This window comes from Lynx canadensis, chromosome C1 (genome assembly GCF_007474595.2).
Source record: "Lynx canadensis isolate LIC74 chromosome C1, mLynCan4.pri.v2, whole genome shotgun sequence".
NCBI lineage: Eukaryota > Metazoa > Chordata > Mammalia > Carnivora > Felidae > Lynx > Lynx canadensis.
This window is the reverse complement of record NC_044310.1, coordinates 205,773,909-205,800,826: the sequence shown is the minus strand read 5'-3', so window position 1 is coordinate 205,800,826 and position 26,918 is coordinate 205,773,909. Positions and strand designations below refer to the sequence as shown.

General features: G+C 45.6%; 1 protein-coding gene across 1 annotated transcript in view; it reads right to left on the bottom strand.

Moving 5' to 3' along the window:
* Positions 1-26,918, bottom strand: part of SGPP2 (sphingosine-1-phosphate phosphatase 2) — a 110,203-nt gene that overhangs the window by 41,902 nt on the left and 41,383 nt on the right. The window contains exon 2 of the mRNA XM_030324154.1: positions 21,837-21,995. Within this exon, the coding sequence (XP_030180014.1) occupies positions 21,837-21,995 (159 nt within the window). The remainder of the gene's footprint in view (positions 1-21,836; positions 21,996-26,918) is intronic.

The following is a 26,918-nucleotide window of genomic DNA, read 5'->3' as shown; positions in this document are numbered from 1 at the left end:
GAATGGCAAGCTGTGGTGTAATGTTCATGGCCCTTTTTCCTGAATCTCTAGTCCTGCCAAGGCTGCGTGCAAGGTCATCCCTGAGCTGAATGAGCAGCTCACTAGCCTGGCCTCGGGAGTGGTACCATTTCTAATATTAGCTTCCAAAATGAGCTGTCATTTTCCCCAGGGCTCTCGTCTTTAGCAACGGAAGCTAGAGCTTTTCAGCATAGTGCATTAATAATAAGCTGCTGCTGGCTTTACCTAAATCCTCGCTTGCTTAGATCTACGTCAGCTTGGGAGCCATTTAGATGTTAAAAATCAACATTGCTAACAGCAGCCTATATATGGTGCCTATGATAAAGCAAATAAGGGATATGCTGTGGCCGTAATTCAGGAGAACAGTAGTTTCTACCTTCAAAGGACACTGGCAAATCACTCTCTTATTTTTTTCCATAAATATAAGAAGGGGACACCAGTAGGTTATATTTAGTGACCAGGTTTTGATCTTTCAATTTTCCCAAGATGTTTTTGTGTACCTACCCTAATTCCTGGTGATTTTTTTCAAAACTCAATTCACTTCACCTAGGCCAATTTCTGTGTTTCATCCGTGTTTTACAAACGTTCCCACAATTCGATCACTCATGTTCTAGGAGTGGGCCCAGCAAATGGGAAAACTTAGGAGAGTGACACAATGAATATCTGCCCAGACCCTTCTTAAAACCCTGGTCATTGGCCACCTAGGTAACTTGTGTTTCACCATAAAGCATCTGTCTTAAAAACCGTTGGTCATCAAAACAAATGTTCTTACGTGTCCCCTTTCAGCTCCACCAAACCCCAAACAATTACTAGAACAAAAACAGCCACGTAGACGAATGTACTTGTGTTTCTGTGATGTGTATCAATTTCCTGAAGGAAAAATATTCAATTGGAAAAAGCAATTAAAATGGGATTTGATTGGGATTAAAATGGGATTCAGGCTCAGTAGATCTGGAAATCTCTCTAGCTCCGGAGAGTGTAGCCTTGAACTACTCTAAGAGAATGTGATCACACTGCCCTTGCCTGTCCTTCTACGTATCTGTGGAGGAGGAAGTCTCTGGAAGCGGTGAGGTCGGGGAGGCCATCACGCTGACCTGACAGACCCTGAGCCTGATTTTAGGCTAAGGGTCTTTCAGGACACCACAGGCTCTCCTCCCACAGTTGATCGGAATTGGGTCATTTTATGTTGGCTTCCTGTAAAGAGATGGCTCTTGCACGTTCAGGAGAGTGGGTCACCCAAGGAGTCTGTCAGTCCACATTCTTACACAACTCAGAAAAGATCAGAATGGTGGTTGCTCAAGGGAAACACAAAAGATTTTCTTTCTGGAAGGATTAAAGACTCCAAGGAGTCAAGCCACACAACCTCATCCATCCAAATTCTGAGTACAGTCAACCGCATCTCAGTGGCTTGCCTTTCACAGGACCAGTTGACCGCACCGCACAGAAAGAAATATGGCTTCTGGTGCAGGCACATGTAATGCCACTGTAACTCCAAGGGATTACAACCATCTTTAATCAGGAAAGCGGTCTTTTTTTTTTTTTTTTAATTTTTTTTTTTCTCTTTTCAACGTTTATTTTTATTTTTGGGACAGAGAGAGACAGAGCATGAACGGGGGAGGGGCAGAGAGAGAGGGAGACACAGAATCGGAAACAGGCTCCAGGCTCCGAGCCATCAGCCCAGAGCCTGACTCGGGGCTCGAACTCACGGACCGCGAGATCGTGACCTGGCTGAAGTTGGCCGCTTAACCGACTGCGCCACCCAGGCGCCCCAGGAAAGCGGTCTTAAGGGAGGATTTGTGCTAATGGTCCTTGTTGGAGGGAATACAAGGGTTAGGGGCCTTCTGCTTGCCTGGATTTGGTTCCCATCGCATATGTCCAAATCTTCCCCTTTCTCTTACTTGGCAAGAAATTTAACACTGAGCTAACTGGTGATAGGAACGGTGGACGGTAGTCCCAGACCTTCAGGCCTGGCTGTTCTCTGTAGTGCAGGCCACATTGCCTCATGCTCAAATGACTGCGCATTCATGGGAGAAGCACTGTTTCATCACAAGGTGCTTTCTTGTGCTACGGTCCCTGAGCAAACAAAATTACCAGTTAAAAGGCTGGGAAGGAAATGGAGGGCTAAGGAAATGCATAAGAATAAAAATTCAATATGCAAGCTAACAAAATTATGGAAGCCATAATCATAGGATGTAAGGAAGAAAATTCACTTACGACAATGCAGATGACGTCAGTTTTTGGTGAGGGTGCCCTGGCTACGTATCTATCTACTCAATGTATCGGGGGAGTAGCCAAACATCTATTTCCAATTTTCAGTTTGACATCCCTGGCCATGCTATCAACACTGGCCAAGGGCGATTTCATACTCATTTTTGAACAACTATCAACATGATAGCCAGCTCCGTGTGCCAAGTCAGTTTGGGGTCTACAGACCCAAGCATCCAATCTCCATAATACCCTCAATCGGCTAGGTGTTTTTCAATACCCTTATATACTCCTCACCTCCCCACACCTTTCTGGTTATACTTCTCTTCCCTCCAAACTGAAAAGAGGCATTCTCATGAAAATTAGGACCCACACGGTCATTTTTCTACTGCTCCCCTCCCCCACCATCACCAGCCCTGGGAACAGCAACTACACATCCATTTGTAAATGTAATGGGCCCTGGTCTAAGATTTAACCTCTCTCCCGGGAAATGTCTAAACGTTGGACAGTCTCTTCTGTGCAGGAGAGAGTACCCAAGCTCTGACGTTCAGGTAGAGGCTCTCATACCAAAGGCGTGAAACCAGTCAGCCAGACTGGTTCAGTTCCACCTGCTGGTGATACCTTTCTGCCAACCAAAGGGTTCAGACATACTCTGAGCCAGCCCAGCGTGAGACCTTAACATTCTAAGTTCTAACCTGGGGCACCAGAATTCCTGATCCTTCAGCCTCTCTGCCAAGAGACTTCTGGTTCTAGTAAGCTCTATGGAAGGGCTTGCTTGGCTTAAATATAATGACACCAACTTTTAGAGCTCAACCAAAAAAAACCCAAAAAACCTGCAACTCACCACTTCCCAAAACGAACATATTCTAAAAACTAAGATGATACTGCATTTGACAAGGGGGTGTAGACATGTAAATATTCTCTAGCCCATCATCTCTGAAAAGCAAGTTTCCTCTTCATTTTGGCTACAGTGACGTCTTTCTTCTGAAAACACGGTCTGCTTTTCGTCTGGTGCCCCATCTCTGCTGTTTTCCTCTACATCTCTGGCAGGAGTGTTTCACTGCAAGGTTTCTCCCAGGCGGAGAAGAATGGGCTCTCCTCCCCTGGAGTTAGAGGACTCTCCTGAAGGGCCGGTCTTTGAGTAGGAAGGGCCAGGAATCCCAGAGGGTCCCCTGCCTGACGCCTGCTCTCTGCAGGAGGCAAAGGAAGGAGTCTGGAGGAATACAGGCGACATGGAGAGAGGAGAGCAGGGCGCCACTGATTGTCCAGTTGGCCAGTGAGTGATTAACTCCATTAGGAGGGGCTGTTGATCACGCAGTCAGCAGCCCCCAAATGGGCCTGTGACCGGGGCTATAACCTCCCCGTGACCCTTTGTAATGAGAGAGGCTTGACTTGAGCCTTGCCGGTGTCTGCTTTCTGGGCCAACAGGCACATCCCGGAACCCTTTTCTCTTACTGCCACATGCAAGAAGGCGGAGGCCTGTACGGTGGTGAGCAAAGCCTATCTTTGTACAAAACTACCGTTCAACAAAATGTCTTACGGATTTGAATCGCAGCACAAGTTTTGTTTCGAAGATGGAAAAGGCCAATTCGAAGGTGGCTTCACGCTCTTAAAAATCTGAGGGCCTTGCCTGATGGGCCATTCAGGCTGCTTGGGAACACCGGTTTCCAAAGGAATACAGAAATCAATCAGAAAGACCGCTAAGGTTGCAACATTCTAGATTTGCCATGAACCCATCTACACGTGAGTTGCAAGCGACCATCAAGTCCGCCCTGTGCCCAAATGCCACCTTCTGAGAAAGGCCTTCCCTGACCTCCTTCCCTAACACAGTTACCTCTCCACACACCTTTCCTTTTTCTCCGTAGAATTTCTAATGCTGCCTGCATTTAGACTATGTATTTCTGTTTTATTGGCCCTATCCTCACCTGGAACAGATGCCCTACCCTGTTTGCAACCCAGAGTCTGGAACAGTGCCTGGTGTAGTTTGCAATCTTTGCCCTCGCCACCCGTGTCAGCCTAAAAATCTCTGCCAGCTTCTCCCTCCGCCTCCTCAGTCTTCAAGGCTTAACTTAAATGAAACAGCCCAAAGCACTCTTTCTTGACCACCTTCTTTCAAGTAGGTCTCTGCTTTCACCGTGGCCCAAACGATACCAACAGTCTTCAATTACTGCATCGTTTTTACTTAATACTGTCTGTTTTGCCTACTCCTGAATCCCAGGAAAGCAGGCTGGGGTCAGTCTTGTTCATTGCTTATTCCCCAGCACTTAGCATATAAGTATCATCAGATGTTGGTTAAATGAATGACTAAATTTTAAGCTGTTGCTCAGCAATGACAAGGTAAGAAAGGAGATCTGACACTCTCGTTAGAAAGCAAATAAAAATCTGGTTTCAGGTTCAAATATTTATCAGTTCAGAAACAAACGGAATTGTTACTTTCACACCAAAAAAACCTTGATGGACTCTCGACCAAATTTGCACCCTGACTTTCCATCAGGGACACTGAGGAGCCATTGCAGATGGGGGGAAATTCCATTTTAAAAAGATCTCTAGGGTGCTATCTTAGTACTTTGTGGATTTTTCTAGCGTATCTGGAGCACCCTGAACAGTTAATTACTTCTTTACAGGACTGTCCCCTGTAGGGGGGCCAGCCTTTAAATCATCTTTGTAGAAACAGCCTTTATTCATTTTACCCAAAGATTTGAGTGGCTCTGAGGCGGTACCTTCAAGGGCCAATAAGGAACCATCTGGTAGGGAATGAAGATACAAGGTCTAGGCTGTCGTTTTTGTTTTTAGATAATGCCAGTGTTGAGTCTCAGAGGAGGCAGGGGAGGTGGCATCATGACAGGCAGTGGCAATAAGAGGAAAAAAGAAGAAAGCGGAGCACGATACGCCTCAAATGCATAGCCAGGGGTGGGAGTGTGGGTCGTCAGGAGTTCTGTGATTCCAGAGAATGGACAGGAGGAAGGGCTAAGGGTCGAGACTGAGGCAGAAATCCAGTTGTAAAAGACCTTACGGGTAGTTTTACGGTGCTTGGATGTTAGCATGCTTTAAAGAGTAGTGTGCTATCCTACTGCATGAGATAGGTCACCCAAACACTGTGGGCAGGACGCATTTGGGGGTCCTAAGAATAGCTGTAAGGAGATTAATTAGAAGGTTAATGTGATAGTGCCAGATAAAGATGACGAAGGCTGGAACTGAGGGAATGCTGCCAGAGATGTGGGAAACAGGAAGTTACAAGTGCAGGGTATAGAATAAAAATCTCTACTGGATGAATAAATGGATAATCTGTGGCTCCCAGGAGAATGGCTGTGCCCACTGCTTTAGAAAATGTATCAAAGTCTCAGGGACACCTGGGTGGCTCAGGGGGGTTAAGTGTCCAACTTCGGCTCAAGTTATGATCTCACGGTTCGTGGGTTGGAGCCCCGCATCCAGCTCTGTGCCGACAGCTCCGAGCCCGCTTGGATCCTCTGTGTGTGTCTCTCTCTGCCCCTCCCCCACTCACACGCTGTCTCTTTCTCTCAAAAACACACACTGAAAGAAATAGAAAACGTATCAATCTGAGAAGTGAAAACCTAGTGGACATGAACTGTTTTAAGATGCTTGTGTTTGGGGCGCCTGGGTGGCGCAGTCAGTTAAGCGTCCGACTTCAGCCAGGTCACGATCTCACGGTCCGTGAGTTCGAGCCCCGCGTCAGGCTCTGGGCTGATGGCTCGGAGCCTGGAGCCTGTTTCCGATTCTGTGTCTCCCTCTCTCTCTGCCCCTCCCCCGTTCATGCTCTGTCTCTCTCTGTCCCAAAAATAAAAATAAACGTTGAAAAAAAAATATTTAAAAAAAAAGATGCTTGTGTTTATTTTTGTAGCTTTTCTGTTTCACAGCTCCCTATGTTAAGGGAGATCATTTAGATGTTTTGATTTAGAAGTCCTGCTTTTTAGGGGCACCTAAGTGGCTCAGTCGGTTAAGTGTCCAACTCTTGGTTTCGGCTCAGGTCATGATCTCACGTTCGTGAGTTCGAGCCCCGCCGCGCTGGCATGCTGAGAGTACAGAGCCTGCCTGGCCTCCTGTCTCTCGCCCTCTCTCTTTCCCTCTCTCACAAAGGTAAATAAATATTAAAAAAAAAAAAAAAAAAAAAAAAAGTCCTGCTTTTCGGATCTAGCAACCTCGTGAAAAAATAAGAGTCAATAAGTCACTTACATAGGTAAATAATTTAGGGTTTATAGCTTGTATCAGTACTCTAGGAGGTAAGTGAGAATCTTATGTAACATACTAGGTAATGTCTTCTTCAATACTATGTAACTTCTAGGATCAATTACTGGAGTGAACAAAAGATTGTATGACTGGGGCACCTGGGTGGCTCAGTCAGTTAAGCGTCCAACTTCAGCTCAGGTCACGATCTCACAACTAGTAAGTTCGAGCCCGGCGTCAGGCTCTGTGCCAACAGCTCAGAGCCTGGAGCCTGCTTCAGATTCTGTGTCTCCCTCTCTCTCTGCCCCTCTGCCACTCGCACTCTCTCTCTCTCTCTCTCAAAAAAATGGATAAGCATGAAAAAAAATTAAAAAGAAATTGTATGACTGATTACTACCGAGCTGATCATGCATCTGGTAAGATCAAGGTCCCTGAATTAACCAGTATATAAAGTAAAACACACAGTTGATGTCGTTAATCAATGGCCTACATGTCCTAATAGAATGAATAGTTTTTCCATATATTATTTTAAAGTGATACAGCACTTTTTAAAATCCATGTTCTTTGTGAACTATTTATTCAATTAGAAACAGTAATAAGACAAGGTAATAGGCTATCTGCGCCACCCCCATCCCCCTGAGAAGGAGGTACTAAACAGAAGGTTCTCAACGGTTCTCGTGAATGCTGGGAAAGCCAGCTCTAAAATATATAAAAGGGGAGAGTATACACAAATAGCATAATATTTGGTTGTGGAAGATGCTTTTGTAGCTACATTTATATAGAGAGTTGATCCTTGAGCAGCGTGGAGGTTGGGGCCCAGTGGAAAATGTGCAACTTAAAAAAAAAAAATTTTTTTTAAGTAAACTCTTAACTCACGTGGGGCTCAAACTCGCGACCCTGAGATCAAGAGTCACATGCTTTACTGATGGAGCCAGCAAGGTGTCCCTCATGGGTAACTTTGAACTGCCCCTAAACTTAACTACTAAGAGCCCACTGTTGACTACAACCCTTACCGATAACATAAACAGTCAAGTAACACATATTTGGTACGTTATGTGTATTATATAATGTATCTTTACCTTTAAGTTGAGCTAGAGAAAAGATAACACTACGAAAATCCTAAGAGAAAATACATTTACAGTGTTGTGCTGTATTTATCAAAAAAAAAAAAAAATCCACAAATAAGTGAACGTGCATGGTTCAAACCCATGTTGTTCAAGAGTCAACTGTCTCTATTATAACCTCATCAGTTATATCTAATGCTTGTGATTTGACGCTATAAAAATAAAGTCAGGGACCCACTTCGTGTTCCAGCAGCAGTCTTTAGATCTCTACCTGGTTTCCTCATCTAGTCCCAAGTGTAGGCTAAATACTAACCCTTAAACAAAATGACTCCCCCTCCTCATTTTTTGTTGTTGTTGTTCTTGTTATTTATTTGTTGTCTTGGTTAAAAGAAAAATTCAAACGCCTTCCTTGGAAGGTCTTCTGCGATACAGAAGATTGTATGTTGCATAAGGGGGAGTAAACACAAACTAAAATTTGCCACAAAATGATATTTGAAAGGGAATGATAGGGTAGTCACATAAAGGTATTCTAGGGTGGAATTCTCTATTGTCTCTATCAAACAAATCCCAAATCTGGATATAGGAAAGGATAGGCTTTATTTGAAAGAATTATTTGCAAGAGGGGAAAGGCCTCTAGCAATAGGGTAACCCCTCTGATCCAGAGTTCTGCAAGTGTTCTAAGACTAGCCAGAGAAGGGCTTTTCTGTAATAGGGAGGAATGAAAATGTTCCCTGGGTATGGGGAGGTGGAGAGGACAGTGGATCAGAGATGTTGACCCTGAGCTCAGTTTATTCTCAGGAGGGCCCTTTGGGGGGGGGGGTTGTTTGGGGTAAATATGGGTCAAAGCTCAAGGGCCTGGGATGGAGAAAAGTTTCAAGCTTGGTCAAGCCAGGTATTGTGCAGATTGGCCAGGGGAGACAGAGTTCAAAGACTCCACAAGACAAAAATGGGAATTGGAAGGTTGAGTCTGGCCATACTCTTGGCTTAGAAGTCAAAGAAAGGGAATAAGAACTTGGGCACTTTATCTAACCAGGTTTTGATTTGTAGGAGAAAGTGCTTTGGTGAAAGTACCACGAGATCAGCTCTGACATTGCCAAAATGCTTCAAGGCCCTCAAACCACCATCTTAGGTTAAGGGCAAGCCGAAGAATAGGCGAAATCAGAATTTGGGTCACTGTGAAAACAGGTGCAAACTTTCCTTTAAAAGAAAAAAAAAATGGCCCAGTCTTTACCAAACATTTAAATGTCTGTAAATCTAAAGCCTGCTTACGTTTATCCAGTATACGTTATAGTGACTCATTATATGACTGTTCTTCTTGGAACTTTCCTAAAGGGCTGCATTTGCCCATCCACAAATATTCTACGTCGACCACCTACAGCCTAACCCACCAGGCACATTCCAAAGACTCTCCCTCTCCTCCCTAGAGGCCCTTTATTTTAGGCTGGACACAGTATGACGGCCTAAGCAAGCAGCCGGATTGAGAAGGATTAGTAACGTCACATCCTTAGTTTGTCATAGCAAATACAGGTATTAAATATCTTACCAAAATGATGTTAGATTAAGATAGGAATACATTTTCTGGGGTGGGGGAAAAGGAATTCTACCTGGATGTGCTATGCCACCTTGGAGTTGCAGGCTTCTTTATTTTTCATATTATTTTTAGAAACCATGAAGGACTCATGGAACTTATGTGTGGAACCTACTAACATGCTTCTGACATATTTTATTTTTTATGTTTATTTTTAATTTTTATCTATTTCTTTTAGAGAGCGCGCGCGAGCAGAGGAGGAGCAGAGGGAAAGAGAACCTTAAGCAGGGTCCACACCCACCCCCATCTGCCATCATGTTTTAGACACAGAAATGTTTCCGTGTCTGCTTATGTCCAGCTGTTTTCATGGCAGCTGTGAAATGCTGGCATGAGACCAATTACACTGGAGAACCGTCTATCTCATGGTTCTTCAGAGGCGTGCACATTTTCATCATCTTTTACTTTCTTCCCCCCAGGCTCTGCAGGGGCGCACCTCGGAGTAGTTTATGAACGAGGTGTTGGTAGCAATAACTAACGCATTGTGTTTAAGGTTACAAGATCCCCAAACCAAAAACTACAGGTAGAGACTTCGGCCTGATATGTCTACAAGAACACAAGATTCAGATGCTTTCAGAGAGGCCTTCAAAACATTACCATTCTCGTCTTCCACTTCGTATCAACGTCTGGTGTTTAAATGCACATGACCTCAGCGTCTTGCGTCGCCAAGGCTGGGAAATGTCCAAAGTGTCGCCCAAAGAGTATTTGCCATTGGGTTTTGATTTGGGTATCCGTTCACCTTGGCTTTTCCAGGATAATCTCAATCACCAAGATTTCTGTGCCGTTTTCCAAGGATATTTTCTGAACCAGGATCCGTCTCGTGAATGGCTCTTCATATTTTAACCTTAAAGGTGACACCCTAAAAAGGCTCTAGGTGGTTTTACACTCTTTTATAGATTTTCCTCAAACTATTCTTTATGAAGGTATAAAATTATACAAAATATCCATAGGAGAGCTAGATAACAGATTAGCACACCTTAAACACCCTTTGAGGTTACTGAGATGGTTTTAAATAAAGACAAGCACCTGGTTTTCCGAAACTCAGACTTTTGACAGTTTTATTTAGTCCGTTCAGTGTTAAACATACCCTTTTAATTGTCCCCAGGGAAAATAGTCAAACATTCTTTGTAGATTAGTATTTTTTTTTTTTTAAGCATAAAATCCAGTCTTCTACGTTGCTTTCTACAGTACAAATTTAGGTTTTTATTTTTGAATCCAGCCCCCACTAGGCAAGAGCCTCAAAGAACATTTAGCTTCTTTGGAATGCTTACCCAAGTGAATGAGCCCATCTTTTTTTTTTTTTTTTTTTTTTAATGAATTCTAATTAAACATCCACACTGTGATCCTTGTTGGCTAGAGAAAAATGGAGACTTTCCGTCTGTCCCCTTGTGTCCATTCTTTCTAGCTAAATGTTTTCCCCAATTATGTAGACAAACACTGAAAATTGCTCAACCTTGATTTATTTCAGGAAGCCGTCATTTAAGAAGCCCTGATGGGGGCGTGGTCAGGCTGGGCTGGGCTCACTTCCCACCGGCAACCCAGATACCGGTGTGTAATCAATTGTAGTGTTCGTATTAAACCCAGAGTTTCATTTTCTCCTTTGACTGAACCTTCTGTTATGGCCTCATAAAAGAAATGAGCTCCCTTATTTCCCTCATTTAGCTTTTATTTGTGTAGCAGTGTTCGTTTAAAAAGAAGCGAGTTTACTGCTTCTCATAACTTGTTAATTTCCAAGTTAGTTTTTGGAAAAACCTCCAGGATGTCATTTCCCAGCCTCTAAAGTCAAACTGCTATGTATTTGAAAAACATTTTCAAGTTGAACAAAACATTTTTCCCTTCTGATTTCAGTGCCTGTGAATGCCAGAAGAAATTTAATTTTGAAAGAAACAAAAAACGAACATCTTTTTCTAGTTAAATCTGAGCATATGCAGTACAATGAATTTATATGTGTACACACACACACACACACACACACACACACACACACACGGAAGCTCAGAGGAAGACTCGTGGGCTTGATGTTTGCCATTGCACTTGGGCCCGAACTAGGAGGAGTGCTGAATCCTCAGTGCTTCCATCTGCCCCCCTGGCTTGAATTTGCAAGGCCAAATGATTCCTAGCAACTCAGACTTGGGGAGGGTCCAATTATCTCCTTAAGGACACTTTTCACAGGGAACCACTGTTGCTCTTTAGGGTGGACACCAAGAAAAAGTGACATGAGCCAACCCAGTCAAGGTATGGGGCGGGGGGGGGGGGCGGGGGGTTGGGTCATTCCAGGGAAATTTTATAGGGCCAGATGCATTGTTGAAGTCAGAACATATGATTAAAGACTGCATATCCTCAAAGACATCACCATCAATATTTGTATAGTTGTAAAACTCTTAAAATAAGACGGGCCCTATGGTCAATTGGTTCAACTCCATATTTCATAGATGGTCAAACTGAGAACCCAAAAGAAATGTCATTTGGGTAGTTATTAGTAAGCTCGGACTATGATTGGTTGCACATCTCTGAGTCCATACTGGCCTTGCCATGCCCCCTAGGAAGGCTTCCACTCCTACCACTGAAACATACACTGTGTTAAATAGAGAGGGAACAAAGTAGACTTGAATTAAAATTCAAGTCTCCTAACTCTTTAGGTTCCCTTCCCCCCTTTTTTTTAAATGTTTATTTTTGAGAGAGAGAGAGAGAGAGAGAGAGAGAGAGAGAGAGAGAGAGACAGAGCCTGAGCAAGGGAAGGGCAGAGAGAGAGGGAGACACAGAATCAGAAGCAGGCTCCGGGCTCTGAGCTGTGAGCACAGAGCCCGATGTGGGTCTCGAACCCACAAACTGCAATATCATGACCTGAGCCAAAGTTGGATGCTTAACCAACTGAGTGACCGACGCGCCCCAAACACTTTGGTTCTTCGATTCTTTGATTCAGTTATTCCTTTTAGGCTAAAAGTTTCATGAGTCATCTTGACCCTACTTCCCTCTTTTTCTTACGCATTCACGCATGAACTTGGGAGTCCTGTTTAATCTCCTACCACACCATTTATCACAAGGCAGCATAAAAACCATACATGGTGATCCAATGTTGTGTAGACAGGCCAGGAAATAGATGGAAAAGGCGAACTACCCTCAAATCAATAAATGAGGTAGAATTTAGGGAACTTTTTCTTATTTTCTTGGTTTTTGTATTAATGTGGTTCACTACTTATCAAGTGAAAAATAAAATTAATCGAGCACATTTAAGATGCAAAAAAGCAGGAGTGCATTGAACGTAATTCATGAACGGTGGTTCATGGCCAGGATTCTGGGATCAGACAGTCCTAGGTTGAAATCCTGTGTTTCCTATTGCCTACGTCAGCTTGGCTGACCTTCTCAAGCTGCTTCCTTGCCCTTGAGATGAGAATAATAATAGCGCCTATACTTCACTCAGTGATGTTTGTAAAGTCCACTGCTTCCTGTCTAGGAGTCAGGACTCCATAAATGATGGCTATGGCTGCACTTACAGTTATCATGGTCTTGAAAGCTGGCACAGAGGCCACGCTCACCTGAAGAATCCTCAGGCTGTGCCCGCGTGGCCTTGCACTTTTGAATTCTAGGATGTTGTTTGCTCTTAAGCAGTCACACTGTGGCTCCTTGAAAGTGGTGTATTCACTGGCCTCACAGAGGAAGTAAGAGCACGTGAGCTGGACCCAGCCCGGCAAGGGCAGTGCTGGAGCTGGGGCTCGGACACCAGCAGGTGGACTGGACACGGGGGCTGGTACCCCGGGAGTCAGTCGAGCCAGCAAGCCTCAGTTTCCCAGATTAACCCTTAGATGACCGAGGCCCAACTCCAAGCAGGCCTAGTGCCTCCCGGCTACCGTGCGTGCCCAGTGAGGCCACCAGAGCAAAAGGCTTGCTAGTGTTGGTGGCAGCGGGGCCTCTGACTAAAGAGGCCTCCCCTGATGTCTGCCCTGGGGAGAAGAGGCCACAAAAGGCCTCTCTGGGGAAGCCACCCCTCCCCCACCCCTGTGCTGCACTGGTAAAAGGACAGGGAGGAGGACAGATGACAGCCATTTGGTTAATAAGACTGGGTTTGTCTAGTTCTCAAGCTTCCAGAAAATTCCAGAGGCCTAAATAAAGGACCTCTCGAGCTGTGAACTGGCAGAGCACTTAACTGCTCAAGGCCTTTCCTTCTCCATTCGCAGCTCAGGGGACACTTCCAGATCCTCAAAAGCTACAAGAGACCTACTGAGGAAGTCAGGTTCTTCGTCCTCCTGTGGCAGGGCCGGGTGGGCCGGGATGCAGGGCGGAGGTAGGCTCCCAGTGACCAGAAGCCTGGGAAGCAAAGGCCCAGAGACTAGAAAAATGCCTTCCCGGGGAGGTTCCATCTCCTCAGGCAAGGACAGTCCCCTTCAGGTCAAATCCCCACCTCCTAATGACACAAAGGCCTACTCTTTTCCTCGCTTGTCCTTTTCTACTAGGCTGCTTTGCCAAATAGAAGGAGGTGGAGTGGAGCACGGGCCTAGGCATGGCAGGGTTAGCAGGCAGCCATCTTCAGGCATCCAGCCCTGAGACAAAGGTACCAAAGCCCTTCTCCACCGTCCCAGGCTCCTGCCCCCCGGGCACGTGTAACAAGTCTGGGGCACACAGCTTGACGAGTGAGGGTTACTCACAGGGACCACAGCACAGAGAAGTGAGGGACAAATGTTTGAGAAATCCATGAGGTAGCTGTTGTGCATAGAGGGCTCTTGCACAACAAGAATGAGAATTGGAATGAGACAACTCATTCCAATGAGTTGGAATGAAACTTTCCAACTTCACAGGCCACGCACATTTCTGAGGAATTAGATGGCGGGGGGGTGGGAGGGGGGTAAAGTGCAGCCATTTTAAGCTAGATGAGAAGGACCCATGGGCGCTGGGCGACAGAATCAGGTGTGATCACTCCCTATGCTACTCGCTGGTTGCCGTCCCCTGTGATAAGTCCCTTAACGCTTGGGCCTCACTTTTGCCCCCTGTGAAATGGGGTTCTCGAATGTAAAGCATTTGGCATGGAAGGGAGGCTTAGTAAAGCAGACCCATTCAAGCATGCAGCTTTGCAAATGGAATTGATTGGTAGGAAAAAAATACTAGACTTGTGAAGATATTATTTGAAAATTTTATCTAAAAGACCCCCTCTCTCCCCCACCCCCATGGTCTATTGATTACCTCATTGTCTTTTGTTTTACAAGTGAATGGGAGGGAATCTGGGACAAAGTCCAGTCCAGAAGGGTGGTTTGTAAAGACCCACAGGGACTGAGCGCCCCAGCCCCTCCCAACCCCCCAACCGCCCTCCCCCTGTCTGTCCGATGGCTGCGGACAGTGGGGGACAGTGGGCCACCACAGCCGCCATCCCCCACAGTGGATTCAGAGAAACTGAATGCCTTACCCTCCTCCTTGCCTGGCTGCTGCTTGTTTCCTGGTCTGGATAGGACTTCGCAAATGTTACCTGTTTTTTTTTTTTACCATGAGACTTAAAAGGCTACCATAAACCCAAAGGCAGAAGACAAGGACTGACTGCACCCCAAACTCTATGAAATCTTTAACATTTTGCATCATTTTAGAAGCTCCATAAAGGTGTCCCCCCTGCAGGCCCCTGGGCTTTCAAACAACTTCGTAGCTCGCAAAGCCGTAAACCAATTGCACAACCATGAGGAGTTAAGTGATGCATTTAGAAGCGATACTTGGGAGTGGCGGCTGCTCTTTGGGAGGATAGAATTCTGCTCAAGCAAAACCAAAGCAAACCTGGGGCGCCTGGGTGGCTCAGTCAGTCAAGCATCTGAATTGGTTTCGGCTCAGTTCGTGATCTCAAGGGTTGGGGGTTTGAGCCCTGAGTCAGGCTCCAGGGCGGAAGCCTGTTTGGGATTCTCTCTCTCTCCCTTCCCCTCCCCTGCTCATTTTCTTTCTCTCTCTCTCTCTCTCTCTCTCTCTCAATAAACTTAAACAAAGACACAAACAAAAACAAACCAAACCCAAACCCAGCACTGCAGCCTTTAGGGAGGGCTGGGAGCAGGGACAGTACTGGGGGTGGGGTGGCCGGACAGAGAGGGTCGTGGGCACATTTTCCAGTCATCATCATACAAGAGAAGGGGAGGACCATCTTTCAGGTAATGGTGGTGACACATGGGAGAGGCTGAAGTCTATCCTTTCGACCCTAGGAGTCCAGTTTAAGGCTTTTTTTTTTTTTTTTTGAGCCCAGACTAAAACCAAAATATATCCTTCTTGTCTTTCAAAACGAAACCAGTACAGTTTGCATAACAACCCCCTAGAGACATTTACTTAATATTTAACTAAGACTCAATTACAAGATTCTACTTCAGAGAATCGGGGGCACAAACTCCGCCGCCTAATTCCACTTCATTCAGTGCAAGTGAGCGCGGGTTACAATCTGGCTAGTGTTGGATACTTTTCAAGACTCATTAATCTCGGGCAAGAACCAATTTAACGAGCAGGGCAGTCTTTTGAAGTGAATCGTGGTAGTAGTTTAAACAGAGGATTAGGAGCTAATCACATTTAAAGTCATCTTGTGGCACTAAAATTGACCCCAGACTAGGGGGGTAAATTACAGGGACTGGGAAGGCTTTTCCCTTCTCCTTCGGACTCCCCTGTGGGATAGCCAGACAGCCGCCTGCCCACATCCAGAGACAGCACCCCATTCTGACAGGTAGCTCATCACGAAGTTTGCCTCTTAGCCAATTTACGGGTCAGTTTTATAAAATAATACTCTAGATTCTACAGCCATTGGACACTGTCTAGGTCACAGGCACAGTTTAAGTGTAAATTTGGGGTCTGCTGTGTACTGTAGATATCAGCTAGTTAGATTTCAACAATCAGAATGTAAGCCAGGGGTAATCCATCATTTTAAACTTGAACTCCCCAACGTGAGTTCATCGGACTTGGGAGAGTAGGAACAGAAGGGCCTGGCAATTATAGTCACCAGGCAATTAAGCATTTTCCTTTAAAGTGTTTCTTCAATCACGTTGAACACAAATGGCAGGCAATCTATCAATTATTTAGCAGTGGATTGGATATGGATTTCAGTTGTACTATCTAATATTGAGGGGATTCACCACACAAGGCGAAATTAGTAAAGGCACATTAGCATTCAGTCTGCAAAAGAGAGGGCGTGCCTTTTGTGTGTGTGTGTGTGTGTGTTTTAATGTAATCTGGCCCAACTTTGGTTCCTTTCTTTCTGACTCCATGCCACAGACGAACCTCTTCTAAGTGTCACACAGGGAACATACAAAGAAGACTCGTGACCACATTTCAAGCCTCTAGGGATCTTCTAGCTGAGTCCTTTCTTGTTAGAGCTGGGATGCTACAGGCCAGAATCATGAGGTGCCTTGAGCAGGTATCACTGCTTGGATGACACCCAAGCCTTGATGTTCCAACCTGGCCCATGGCTCTGTGCCCCAATTAACCGTCTATCCCCAGCCCAAAAAACAAAAGCCATGAATTATTAGAAGAGGGATTAACTGTGCCTGACAACACTCAGAAGCAACAACCAGAAAAGCTGTAAGAACGGTTTGGATACGATAACAAAAACTTTAAAATAATCACACTTTGGGATGCTGGGGCAGCTCAGCTGGTTAAGCATCCGACCCTTGATTTCAGCTCAGGTCATGATCTCACAGTTCCTGGGATCGAGCCCCACGTTGGGCTCTGCTCTGACAGCAGGGAGCCTGCTTGGGATTCTCTCTCTGCCCCTCTCCCCACTTGCGCATGTGCTCTCTCTACCTAAATAAATAAATTAAAAAAAAAAAATCACGGTTAGGTAAGAATCTTTCAGATGCGATCTTTTGACGTTAGGCAGAAAAGGCAAATGTTTACCGGTGAGAAAAAAAACACAAGGAAGAACTCAAGACAAATTTTCACTTTATTGGATTCAGGCAGCATAGCCAGGTTTTCTAGGGACTGGTTGCCCAAAGAGTAAGCTGTTTATGGCCAGAGAAACCATAGGCCAGAAAGATTAGGTGCCTGAAAATCGGAATCTCAAGTTCAAATACCTGAAAGGGGCCACAGGGTGGTCACGAAGGGTAAGACAAGAGGGAGTGCTAAAGTCTGTGCCCCAACTGCACACCCAGCACAAAAGCACGGAAATTCAATTTTAAAGGACTTTCTTAAGTCACTGTTAACGATACCATAGAGTTCAACATCATTTCTCAAAGTCCCAAACTTCTAAAAATCTTATAAAGACACACCGCCTCTGATTCATGGAAAATCAATGGTTCAGTATCATTTTATAACTGGTGGAAAAAAAAAATCAAAAAAATCAAAGCCCACTTAAAAAATACTCAAGAGGCACCCTAAGAAGTCACAGAAGAGTTCATACAAATGGCCGACGGAAATTTGAAAAATGCTTTCATCTTCACTAAAAATATATGAAAACTAAATGAGAGGCCATTTTTCATTGGTGAAAAAGTGAGAACACACAAAGTTTATGAGGAAGAGTCAAAATGGGTACTCACACAGGTGTTAGGGGGTACTGATACAAAACAATATTTCTAGGAAAATAATTTAGCCACAGGCATCCCTAAGCTTAATGATTCTATGTGTCAGGAAAAGATTTGCTCCCTTAGGAATAAGCTGATTATTTCCTAGTGGATGTAATTTCATTTCATTTTGGTTTGGTCACGACAAAGTTCAAAGGCCAATCTGTGGCTCAACTTTGAAGCAACAGGCTACATTGAACTTCAGACGAGGCCTTAATCTCCTATTCTATCTGTATTTCCCCCTAATTTTGCTTTTCCCATTTTTTTCTTGCAGCTCATTCTGAATTGCCATGAAATAGCTGTGAAAAGAGATATATAAGTAAGTAAAATATCCTAAGAACGAGAAAAAAAAAAAGCTTTCCAAGGATCAACTGTGGTAACAATATTTGCAATGCTATTCACTAAATGGAGAAAAACTTGCTTTTGCAAAGAAGTGAAATTTTGCCTCCTGTTACAAAGCCGACCACCATGCCGTATCACGGCTTCCAACCTTTTTAAGATGCAGCAATACTATTTTTTTTTAACGTTTACTTATTTTTGAGAGACAGAGAGACAGAGCATGGGGGGGGGGGGGGGGGCGCGCAGAGAGAGGGAGACACAGACTCCGAAGCAGGCTCCAGGCTCCGAGCTGTCAGCACAGAGCCCGACGCGGGGCTCGAACTCATGAACTGTGAGATCATGACCTGAGCCGAAGTCAGACACCTAACAGACTGAGCTGCCCAGGCGCCCCTGTAACACTATTGTAAAGTTTTTATTTTTTGATGGGCCTGCCCCACACCAAAAGGGAAGTCAAGAGACAGGATGATCACTCTGGATGGTGACTCTTTGTAAAGCATGATCTAGCACATCTTAGATAATCCATTCACAGGCTTCTCTGTTCAGTGAAATCCAACGCCAGGTCAAAAACCCTGATAAGTGACTAGAAGAGGGAAAGGATGACGGGATTGACATTTTTTCGGCTAACTGCAAAGGCTTGTCTACATTTTCTGGGATAAAAGATCTTTCGCTTGTCAACAAAGTTATATCAAAGACACTTAAATAGAATATAGTTAGTAAATGCCATATGGGCACACTTGAAGCACAATCCTAGCAAATGTGCAATCGAAGGTAACTTTGGGCAAGGCGTTTTCATGCTTAAGGCCTCAGCTTTAACATTTCTTAAAAAAAAAAAAAAAAAAAGAGCGTGTTCTAAGAAGCGACAGCAGTGTCTGCCTCCAGCACAGGAGGAGGCCCTGGGAGCCTGGATCAAACCCACTTAACCCCACGCGATCCTGGGTGAGCAATTTAACCTCTCTAGACATCAGTTCCAGATCTGTAAAATGGGCTGGCAGTAACCACGTCTCAGGATCGCCGGCAGGATTGAATGAGATAAAAATATGTAAAGCAATATCCCAGTGAGTGGCCACATACGCTGAGGGTTCAGCATAGGCTCGGGCTAATTGTTATCGGAAGTATTATTATCCCAGCCTATAAAATGATGCAACTGATACTAACCCATTGTTGTGAAATCAAATAAGATAATAAACACGGATGCCAATAAAAGCAATAAAAGATGTACAATGTGTGTGTGGGGGGAGGGGGCACAGTTATAATTGTGACGAGGAAGCACGTCATCTAACCACACATCCTGCTAGGCTACCTCTGACAGTATGAGTCACTCCCACTATAACAAATGATTTTTAAATGCAATAAAACCTGTTGAGACTTCATCCAATGACAACTGTCGACCGAGTGGAAAAATCTGACAACAGGTTTGGCCCTCCTGAACGCAGCTGCCTTCCAAAGGATTTGGGGCGAGATCAGATGTTTAAAGCTAGGAGGCTCCAAGCTCCGCCCCTAGGTAATTAACTTCACTTCCTCCAGGCTCCCTGAGACCTGGCCCCTGATTTAGGATATCCCTATGCGGGAGAGGCCCCCTCGGTGGAAGCTCATTATCCAGGAGCACCTCACTGTGCTCCACCCTTCCCTCCCTCCCAACCCCCCACCCCCACTGTGGGGATTCCCCTTCCCTTCCGGCCTTCCCCATTGGAGCCAAAACCATCTCATTATTATCTCTGCAGCCAGCACAGAGCTCCCCCTACCACCTTGCAATCTCTCTCAATCTGCGTTTCTCTCAGGGCTTCTGTCTGTTTCTCTCTCTGTGTCTTTCTCGGTCTCTCTCTCTGTCTCTGGGCCTCTCTGTCTCTTGGTCTCTCTCTGGACCTCTTCTCCTCCCTGGGTCTCTCTCTGGGCCTCTCTCCCCCTCCTCTCCTCCCTCTCCACCCCCTTTCCCTCCTCCCCTGCCCCCAGTTTCTGCCCTTCCCCTTCCATCTCTCTGTCTCCATCTCTCTCTCCTGGGATGGGCTCCACTGTCTGCACCAGGAGCTAGGACCTCGCACGCTGCCTTGAGGACCCAGCTGACCACCCAGATATGGAACCCCGAGCACGGGTGCCTTGCATGTGACCATGCACCCATTTCTAAAAGCAAGTGACAGGTCGCCAAAGCCCAGGACAACCTGCTCCTCAAAGGAGCAAAGATTTTATCAGCTCTCTGTCCAACAAAAGGCTGGTAATTCTATCTCACACAGGAAATCCTTTGAGCACTTGGCAATGAGGTCTCCACTGTGAAAAATAACCAAGACGACAATCAGAGAGTCCCCTAACTACCATCAGGTGTCAAGATCCTCCCGGCCCCTCAGGAAAAGTGGTCTACCCTCAGTGGGGGACGCAGCTGGCCCGGAGTACAATCAGTCCAGTACACTTGAAAAATTATTAGAAGTGATTTTGCATCATTTGCTTCACTCAACCACTATGAATGTTGGAACACTGATAATCATATCCAGAAAATAAATGCACCATGCACCTTTCTTGCATTTCGGGAATGCTCCCTGCTCCCATCGGCTCTCCCCGCCTCCCAGTTGCCCCAGGGTCGCACTGCTCTGCAGGTAGGGAAGGGAGAGGCAGAAAGAGAGATGCACAGTTCCGCTAACGTTCCCCTTTCGCAAGATGCATATATGCTTTTGCAGATTCTCAGATCAGATTCTCATAGAGGAGCTAGATTTCAGACTCAGCTGGTTGGGAGACAGGGATGGGGAAAGGAACCAGTGGCTGGTGTTTTCGAGTGTAAGGGAGGGAAGAAAAAAAGTCAGGAGGAATTTGGGGCCAAATAATCGTAACCATAGCCCTGGAGACCTCAGTGGTTCCTTAGGCTAGAGGCTTCAAACCAAGCCCCGTACGCGTGGACATCAAGGATTCTTTGTTCAGCGGACATACATTGTTTTAAAGATGTAAGCCTACATTTAAGAAAATGGGAGGCTTCCCATGAAAAACAAATCTGGCAACTCCAGCCCCTTTTGCCTCATGGCAGCCACAGGTGGCCCTACGGGCGGCCGCTGCCCCGTGTCCCTCGTGGCCGCACGGTGACCCTCCCTGACACCCACACCACCCACACCACCCTCCCCACTCTCCCCATTCGGGGTATCACTGTTTCACTTCCCTTTCCCTGCCTTAAAGGATATGTGAGATTATGGCTTCTGACCGAGGCCATTCTCACTTGGTCTACAGAGGAGAAAAATAAAGCCCAGCGTGGTGCAGTCACTTGCTTAAGATCACACAGCTTCTCGGAGCAGAGCCGCACAAGAACCCAGACTCCGTTCACAGAGCCAACTGCTTCTGAACCTCTGTTTTCAGTGCAGAACCTTGAGTTGGGGGAAACAGCTGCCGTGCTGGTGACCTTGCCCTGATCCTCCCTCCAGTGAAACCACCTGACCTTCCAAACGATCGATCATTAAGACTCCTTCCCCTTCACGAACTAGTCGCTAAGCATCACCATGTTCAAGTAGTGACTCACAGAGTCCGCCCACATGTCAGGCCCCTAGTTCTGGGCACTAGATGGTCTCCTGAGACCCCTTGCAATTATTAGTTAACAGCTTCTAGTTTCCAGTTTTGGGCCAAATTGTACTAAAATTGGCCTCTTGGGAGGTTGCATTTCCTGCCCCTACAAGGGCTCCCAGAAATGTCCTTTCTTCTCTGCACATCACATCATCTCTCTCTTCCCGTTTTATTCGCCCAAACGGGGGTGTATGACAACGTACATGAACCATGGGTTTGCTTGCTGTTTGCAAACAAAACAAGTTGTGCTCATAGCTTTTTAATTTGTCCTGTTACTTTTCCAAAGTAAACCACCTGAAAATTCAACTCTAAGCAATTTTTTTTTTTTAAGAACATATACACAATGTCCTTGAATGCCAAAGCAGGTCACGGTTGTGGGAGTAGCAGTGGTTAGAAGGTAATAAGGATACTTACAACCCATATGATGACCAGTCTTCTGGATAAATAAGGATCAATATTCCAGTGAGTGAACGGAAGAAAGGTGATGTAGAACACTTCTTGACCCAAAGCGGCTGAGAATCTGAATAGGTAATAGTAGAAATAATTCTTCACAATGTACTTCTGTACAGAAGCCTAGAAGACAAAAGTGAGAAGGCTCTGAGTTCATCCAACAGGTCACCGCAAGGCCAGTTTTAAAAACCTCTAGGGATGTCTGGGTGGCTCAGTCGGTTGAGCGTCCGACTTCGGCTCACGTCACGGTCTCCTGGTGCGTGGGTTCGAGCCCCGCGTCGGGCTCTGGGCTGACGGCTCAGAGCCTGGAGCCTGCTTCCGATTCTGTGTCTCCCTCTCTCTCTGCCCCTCCCCCGTTCATGCTCGGTCTCTCTCTCTCTCAAAAATAAATAAACGTTAAAAAAAAATAAAAAATAAATAAATAAAAACCTCTAAAACTCCCCAGGAATTCAACTGCCAAGGTGCTTCCACTATGAATTGTATGTATTTTGCTCGGCAATTGTAGGTAATCGCTCAGCAATTACAGTATCACTGCTATCAGGGTTCATTGTTGAACATCTATCAGCCCCGATTTGTCCACACAAACACAGATGTTAGTTCTTCATAAAATTAAGTAACATCCAAGACAGGCTATCAGGAGAGGGCGAACGAAAGAGCCGAAAACGTTGTTTCCTGTGCACGTACAGAAGGTGAACTCTGTACGGAGTTCGGTATATTAGGATATGCTCTGGGGCTAGGACTGTGGGGGCTGGAATAACGTCCCCAACGATTTCCACACCCCAAGGGATCTGTGAATTTGCTGCTTTACACGGCAAAAAAGGACCTTGCAGGTATAAGTAATGATGTTGAGATGGAGAGATTATCTGGTTGGGCTCAGTGTGGTCACAAGGATCCTTACGAAATAGGAGGGGGGAGGCAGGAAGTCAAGGGGAGTGTCATCTGAAGATGGGGCGAGGGACCACGAGTCAGAGCAGGGCACCTTCTGGAAGCTGGAGAAATAAGGGAGCAGATTCTCCCCTTGAGCTTCCAGAAGCAATGTAGCCCCCGTGACGCCTTGATTTCGTCCAAATAAGAAGCATTTTGGACTTCCGACCTCCACAGCTGTAAGAGAATAACTTTATTTTCAGCCACTAAGCTTGGGGTAACTTGTGGCAGCAGCCGTGGATAACTAATACAGAGACTTTGGAAAAACCACTTGCCAGTGTGTCTTTTTAGTTTACCTTTAATTTTTCTTATTTTTAAAAGTTTATTCATTTATTATTTCAGAGAGGGAGAGTGAGCGAGAGAGCGAGCGCACAAGCAAGGGAGGGGCTGAGAGAAGAGGTTAAAGGCAGAATTGGAAGCAGGCTCCAGGCTCTGAGCTGTCAGCACTGAGCCCAAGGTGGGGCTCGAACTCACCACCGGGACATCGTGACCTGAGCCAAAGTCGGACGCTTAACCAGGTGCCCCAGGTTATCTTTAAAATGGAACTAGGACAGTCAACGCAGTACGGGGAGGGTTTAAGAAACACATCAAGTGCACGCAGGGGCTGCTAAAATGCAATTCTATTTTCTGTCACCCTTTCCCTTCCTCTTATCCCTGCAATAGGCAGGTGGAAAAAAAAAAAAAAGGACTTAAGGGTAGGTTAAAATAGGCAAGACAATAGGAATAGGCAGACAACCTATTTTAAAATATGACGAATGTCCTTAAATTAATATCAGTAACAAGTTAACAAAAACGTTGTCACCCTGTTAAATAAACCCCCCCCAAAAATCAGTTTTAATGCTATTTATAGTTGGCATAGCCTTTATATAAATAAAATCAAAGCAAAATGCCAACACTGAGAAAGGGGGAGAAGGTGGCCCCTTTCTTTGGCTTTGCTTTGTTTTACACAAAGTCCAGGGTCCTCAAGTCCCGGGAGAATTCGGAGAATAAGCGGCACACGTTTATTCTGCAAAGAAATGTGCCCACGACACACCCAGAACCTGTGCTGAGTGCCAAGAATATTTAGAAGAGCCAGGCATGGTACCTGGCTTCAAGGAGCTCCTGTGGGGGGCGCCAAAGAGTACTGTCCGGGGGAGTGAATTTGTCAAGGACCAAACTGTGTTTGAGGCCTTGCAAAAAGCCAAGATTACTTTTATACTTTAGGAATAATAATAATAATAATAAAAAGATGACCTTGGAAATTGTGAGAATATTAACTGGACTTGACAATGTTGGCTGCCTGCCAAGTACACACTCCTCTCCTAAAAGGTTCCTGATTTAATCCCAGCACCTCTACGTCCCCTGGAAGCACAGGACCCAGGGGGAAGTTGACACCTGCTCTCAGCTCCAGTCATGGGAAGTTCAAGCATTCAGCCTCAAGCCAAAAATTACCCTGCAGTGGCCCCGGAGAAAGTCACCGGTCAGGGGCAAGCACAGGTTGTAAGCTCAAAATTCATCTCTCTCGAGGGACAGGCTTTACTTCTAAATGTAAATTCAAGTCAGAGTGGAAATAGATCCGTCCTAAGTAGGAAAGACGACAATGCTCAAAACGAATTAAATGAGGAAGAGCATAGTCTCACCTCTCTGCCGAGATATTATGGCTGGATTTGCAGGACAAGGACCAATAAAATAGTGACAAATGACAAAACTTCTCTCGGATGCGAGGATTAATCTCTGCAGCTTCTGTTTTATAAACATCCATCCTGCAGGCCCGCCCTTGAGGCAAAGCCTGTGAAAAGCCCCTTTGTCCATAAAGATTAGTTATTTTAACCCACCAGCTACCAGTATACCCAGCAAGGAGTCCTGCTGGAGGCTTTACAGGGAGAAATTTCCCAAACTCTGAAAAGGGTCAAACTCCTCCCTCGTGTCACTGCACAGTACTCAAATGTTATAGGACATTAGAAACACGCGGCGACAACCATTTCCCTACCCTAGAGGTTTACCTGAGACCAAGTTCAAGATCTTAATCCTAGTAAATAATTGAAAGACTGTCAGGGAGGATAGCAAACCACTTTTTAGTGCTGCAGATTACTAATTAATACCTTCAGACTTGCTTTTTACAAGCTCTTGGGGATTCTCTTTTTTTGGAGGAGAGCTAGATATTCTCTAACTCTTCTCAGGGACAGAAGAAGCAAAAGTGAAACTAAAAATATCCGCGTATATATAGGACGCCCAAAGGATTTTTTAGATAACATCTCTGAATATGTAATTAAGTAGCATGAGAGCCAATATCTTCGTCCAAATTCTCGGTAATTATAGGTACCTAAATAAAACAATCGGGTGCTTGTCTTTTCAGAACAAGAATCTACGTTTCCCTTGCAGGAGATCTCAGAGCAGATGACTTCGGTATCTCTTTGGAAATAACAAGAATGCCAGTGTTGGTCCCATTGGGAACAATTAGAGGGAGAAGAAACGGGGGTTAGAAATAGAAATGGTATAGAGCCAGGGGCAGAGAGAGGAGTAAAAGCTGGGAGATAGGCAACCAGGTCCCAGAACCCTGCTTCTATATTTCTGTAGAACCAGCCACACATGGGCGCTGACAGGCCAGGCTGTGGGCAGTGTCTCTGGGGCGTGAACCGAGGCAGCGGGGATTAGCAGCTAAGTTTTTCAGGCAAAAGATCATAAAGGCATTGAACACTTAGGCGGGTGGAGAACCACTTTTAGAAATAAAATACTTCTCAGGGTGCCTATCTGTCGCAAAGCCAGATGAAGAAGTTTCTAGCGAACAGGAACGGTGAGATGGAAATGACCACACACCCGTTATTACTAACTGCAAAAATGTCATGGAGAGTCTCCTCTGTGTGTTTTATTTGTGGCCTTATTCTCCTGAAAGTTCAAGCAGATACACGACTTCCGGACTCAGCGCCGCCCCGGGAACACCTGAACGGTGTTTTGTTTTCCAAACACGCACGGAGGAGCCCTGAACGCCAAGGAAATACAGCCAGGTCAGCACCACTGAATAGAATCAGGGCTGACCCAGAGGGCGGAAGAGCGAACACTGAACAGACTTGGCAGAGGGCCCGGCTTTGGAGCTTTCAAAGGAGGAGGGATACAAGGAATAGCTTTTAGCCAAACAATAAGTGACCTTGGGGAAGTCAGTGCACCTTTCTGCACCTCAGGGGCCTCCGCTGAAAAGGATGGAGTCTGATTATTTCAGCTGCTTTTTAATATACACACACACACACACACACAAAATAGGTGGGGAAAGTTATCCCAGCGCCTATTATATAAAATAAGAAAGTCTGTACTAACTGGTTGAAAGTGAGGGGAAGTCTAGGGAACCCCTATTTTCAGGCCAGCCCACCCTGAAGCCCCAAGCCTTTTTCTGGAATGCCTCCTTGAAATAGGTCAGAGTCAGTTTGAAAACCACGGACCTTAATTTCTGTCAGACCTCGCGTAGCTTTCTGTAATTAACCTTGTGCCTCGAGTACCGGGGCTAGATAGGTATTCCAACCTCGAGGTCTCGAAAGGATTTGATAAACTCTGCACCAACGTCCTTGCAAGGTCGTTTTCCTTATCTCTGTTGGTTTTTTTCAGACCTGAGCTGTAAATGTGTTTTCCAAAGGTCAAGTTTGAGACAGAGCCCACAGGAATTCGCCTCTGGGGCGATGGTGTTCGGCTGTGCACTTTAAATGGAAGCAATAGGAAACTCACCGTCTAGGGCTAAGGGGGATCAAATCTACGTGGGGGATGTCACAGCCTTCCTTAAAAATAAGTTTAAGGGGCGCCTGGGTGGCTCAGTCGGTTGAGCGTCCGGCTTTGGCTAAGGTCATGATCTCTCAGTTTGTGAGTTGGAGCCCCTGTCTGTGCTGACAGCTCAGAGCCTGGAGCCTGTTTCAGATTCTGTCTCCCTCTCTCTCTCTGCCCCTCTGCCCCTCCCCCACTCATTCTCTCTCTCTCTCTCTCTCTCTCCCTCTCTCTCTCTCTCTCAAAAATGAATAAACGTTAAAAAAAAAATAAGTTTAAGACCCAGGGGCGCCTGCGTGGCTCAGTCTGTTAAGCATCTGACTTCAGCCCAGGTCATGATCTCACGGCTCGTGAGTTTGAGCCCCGCGTTGGGGTGCCGACAGCTCAGAGCCTGGA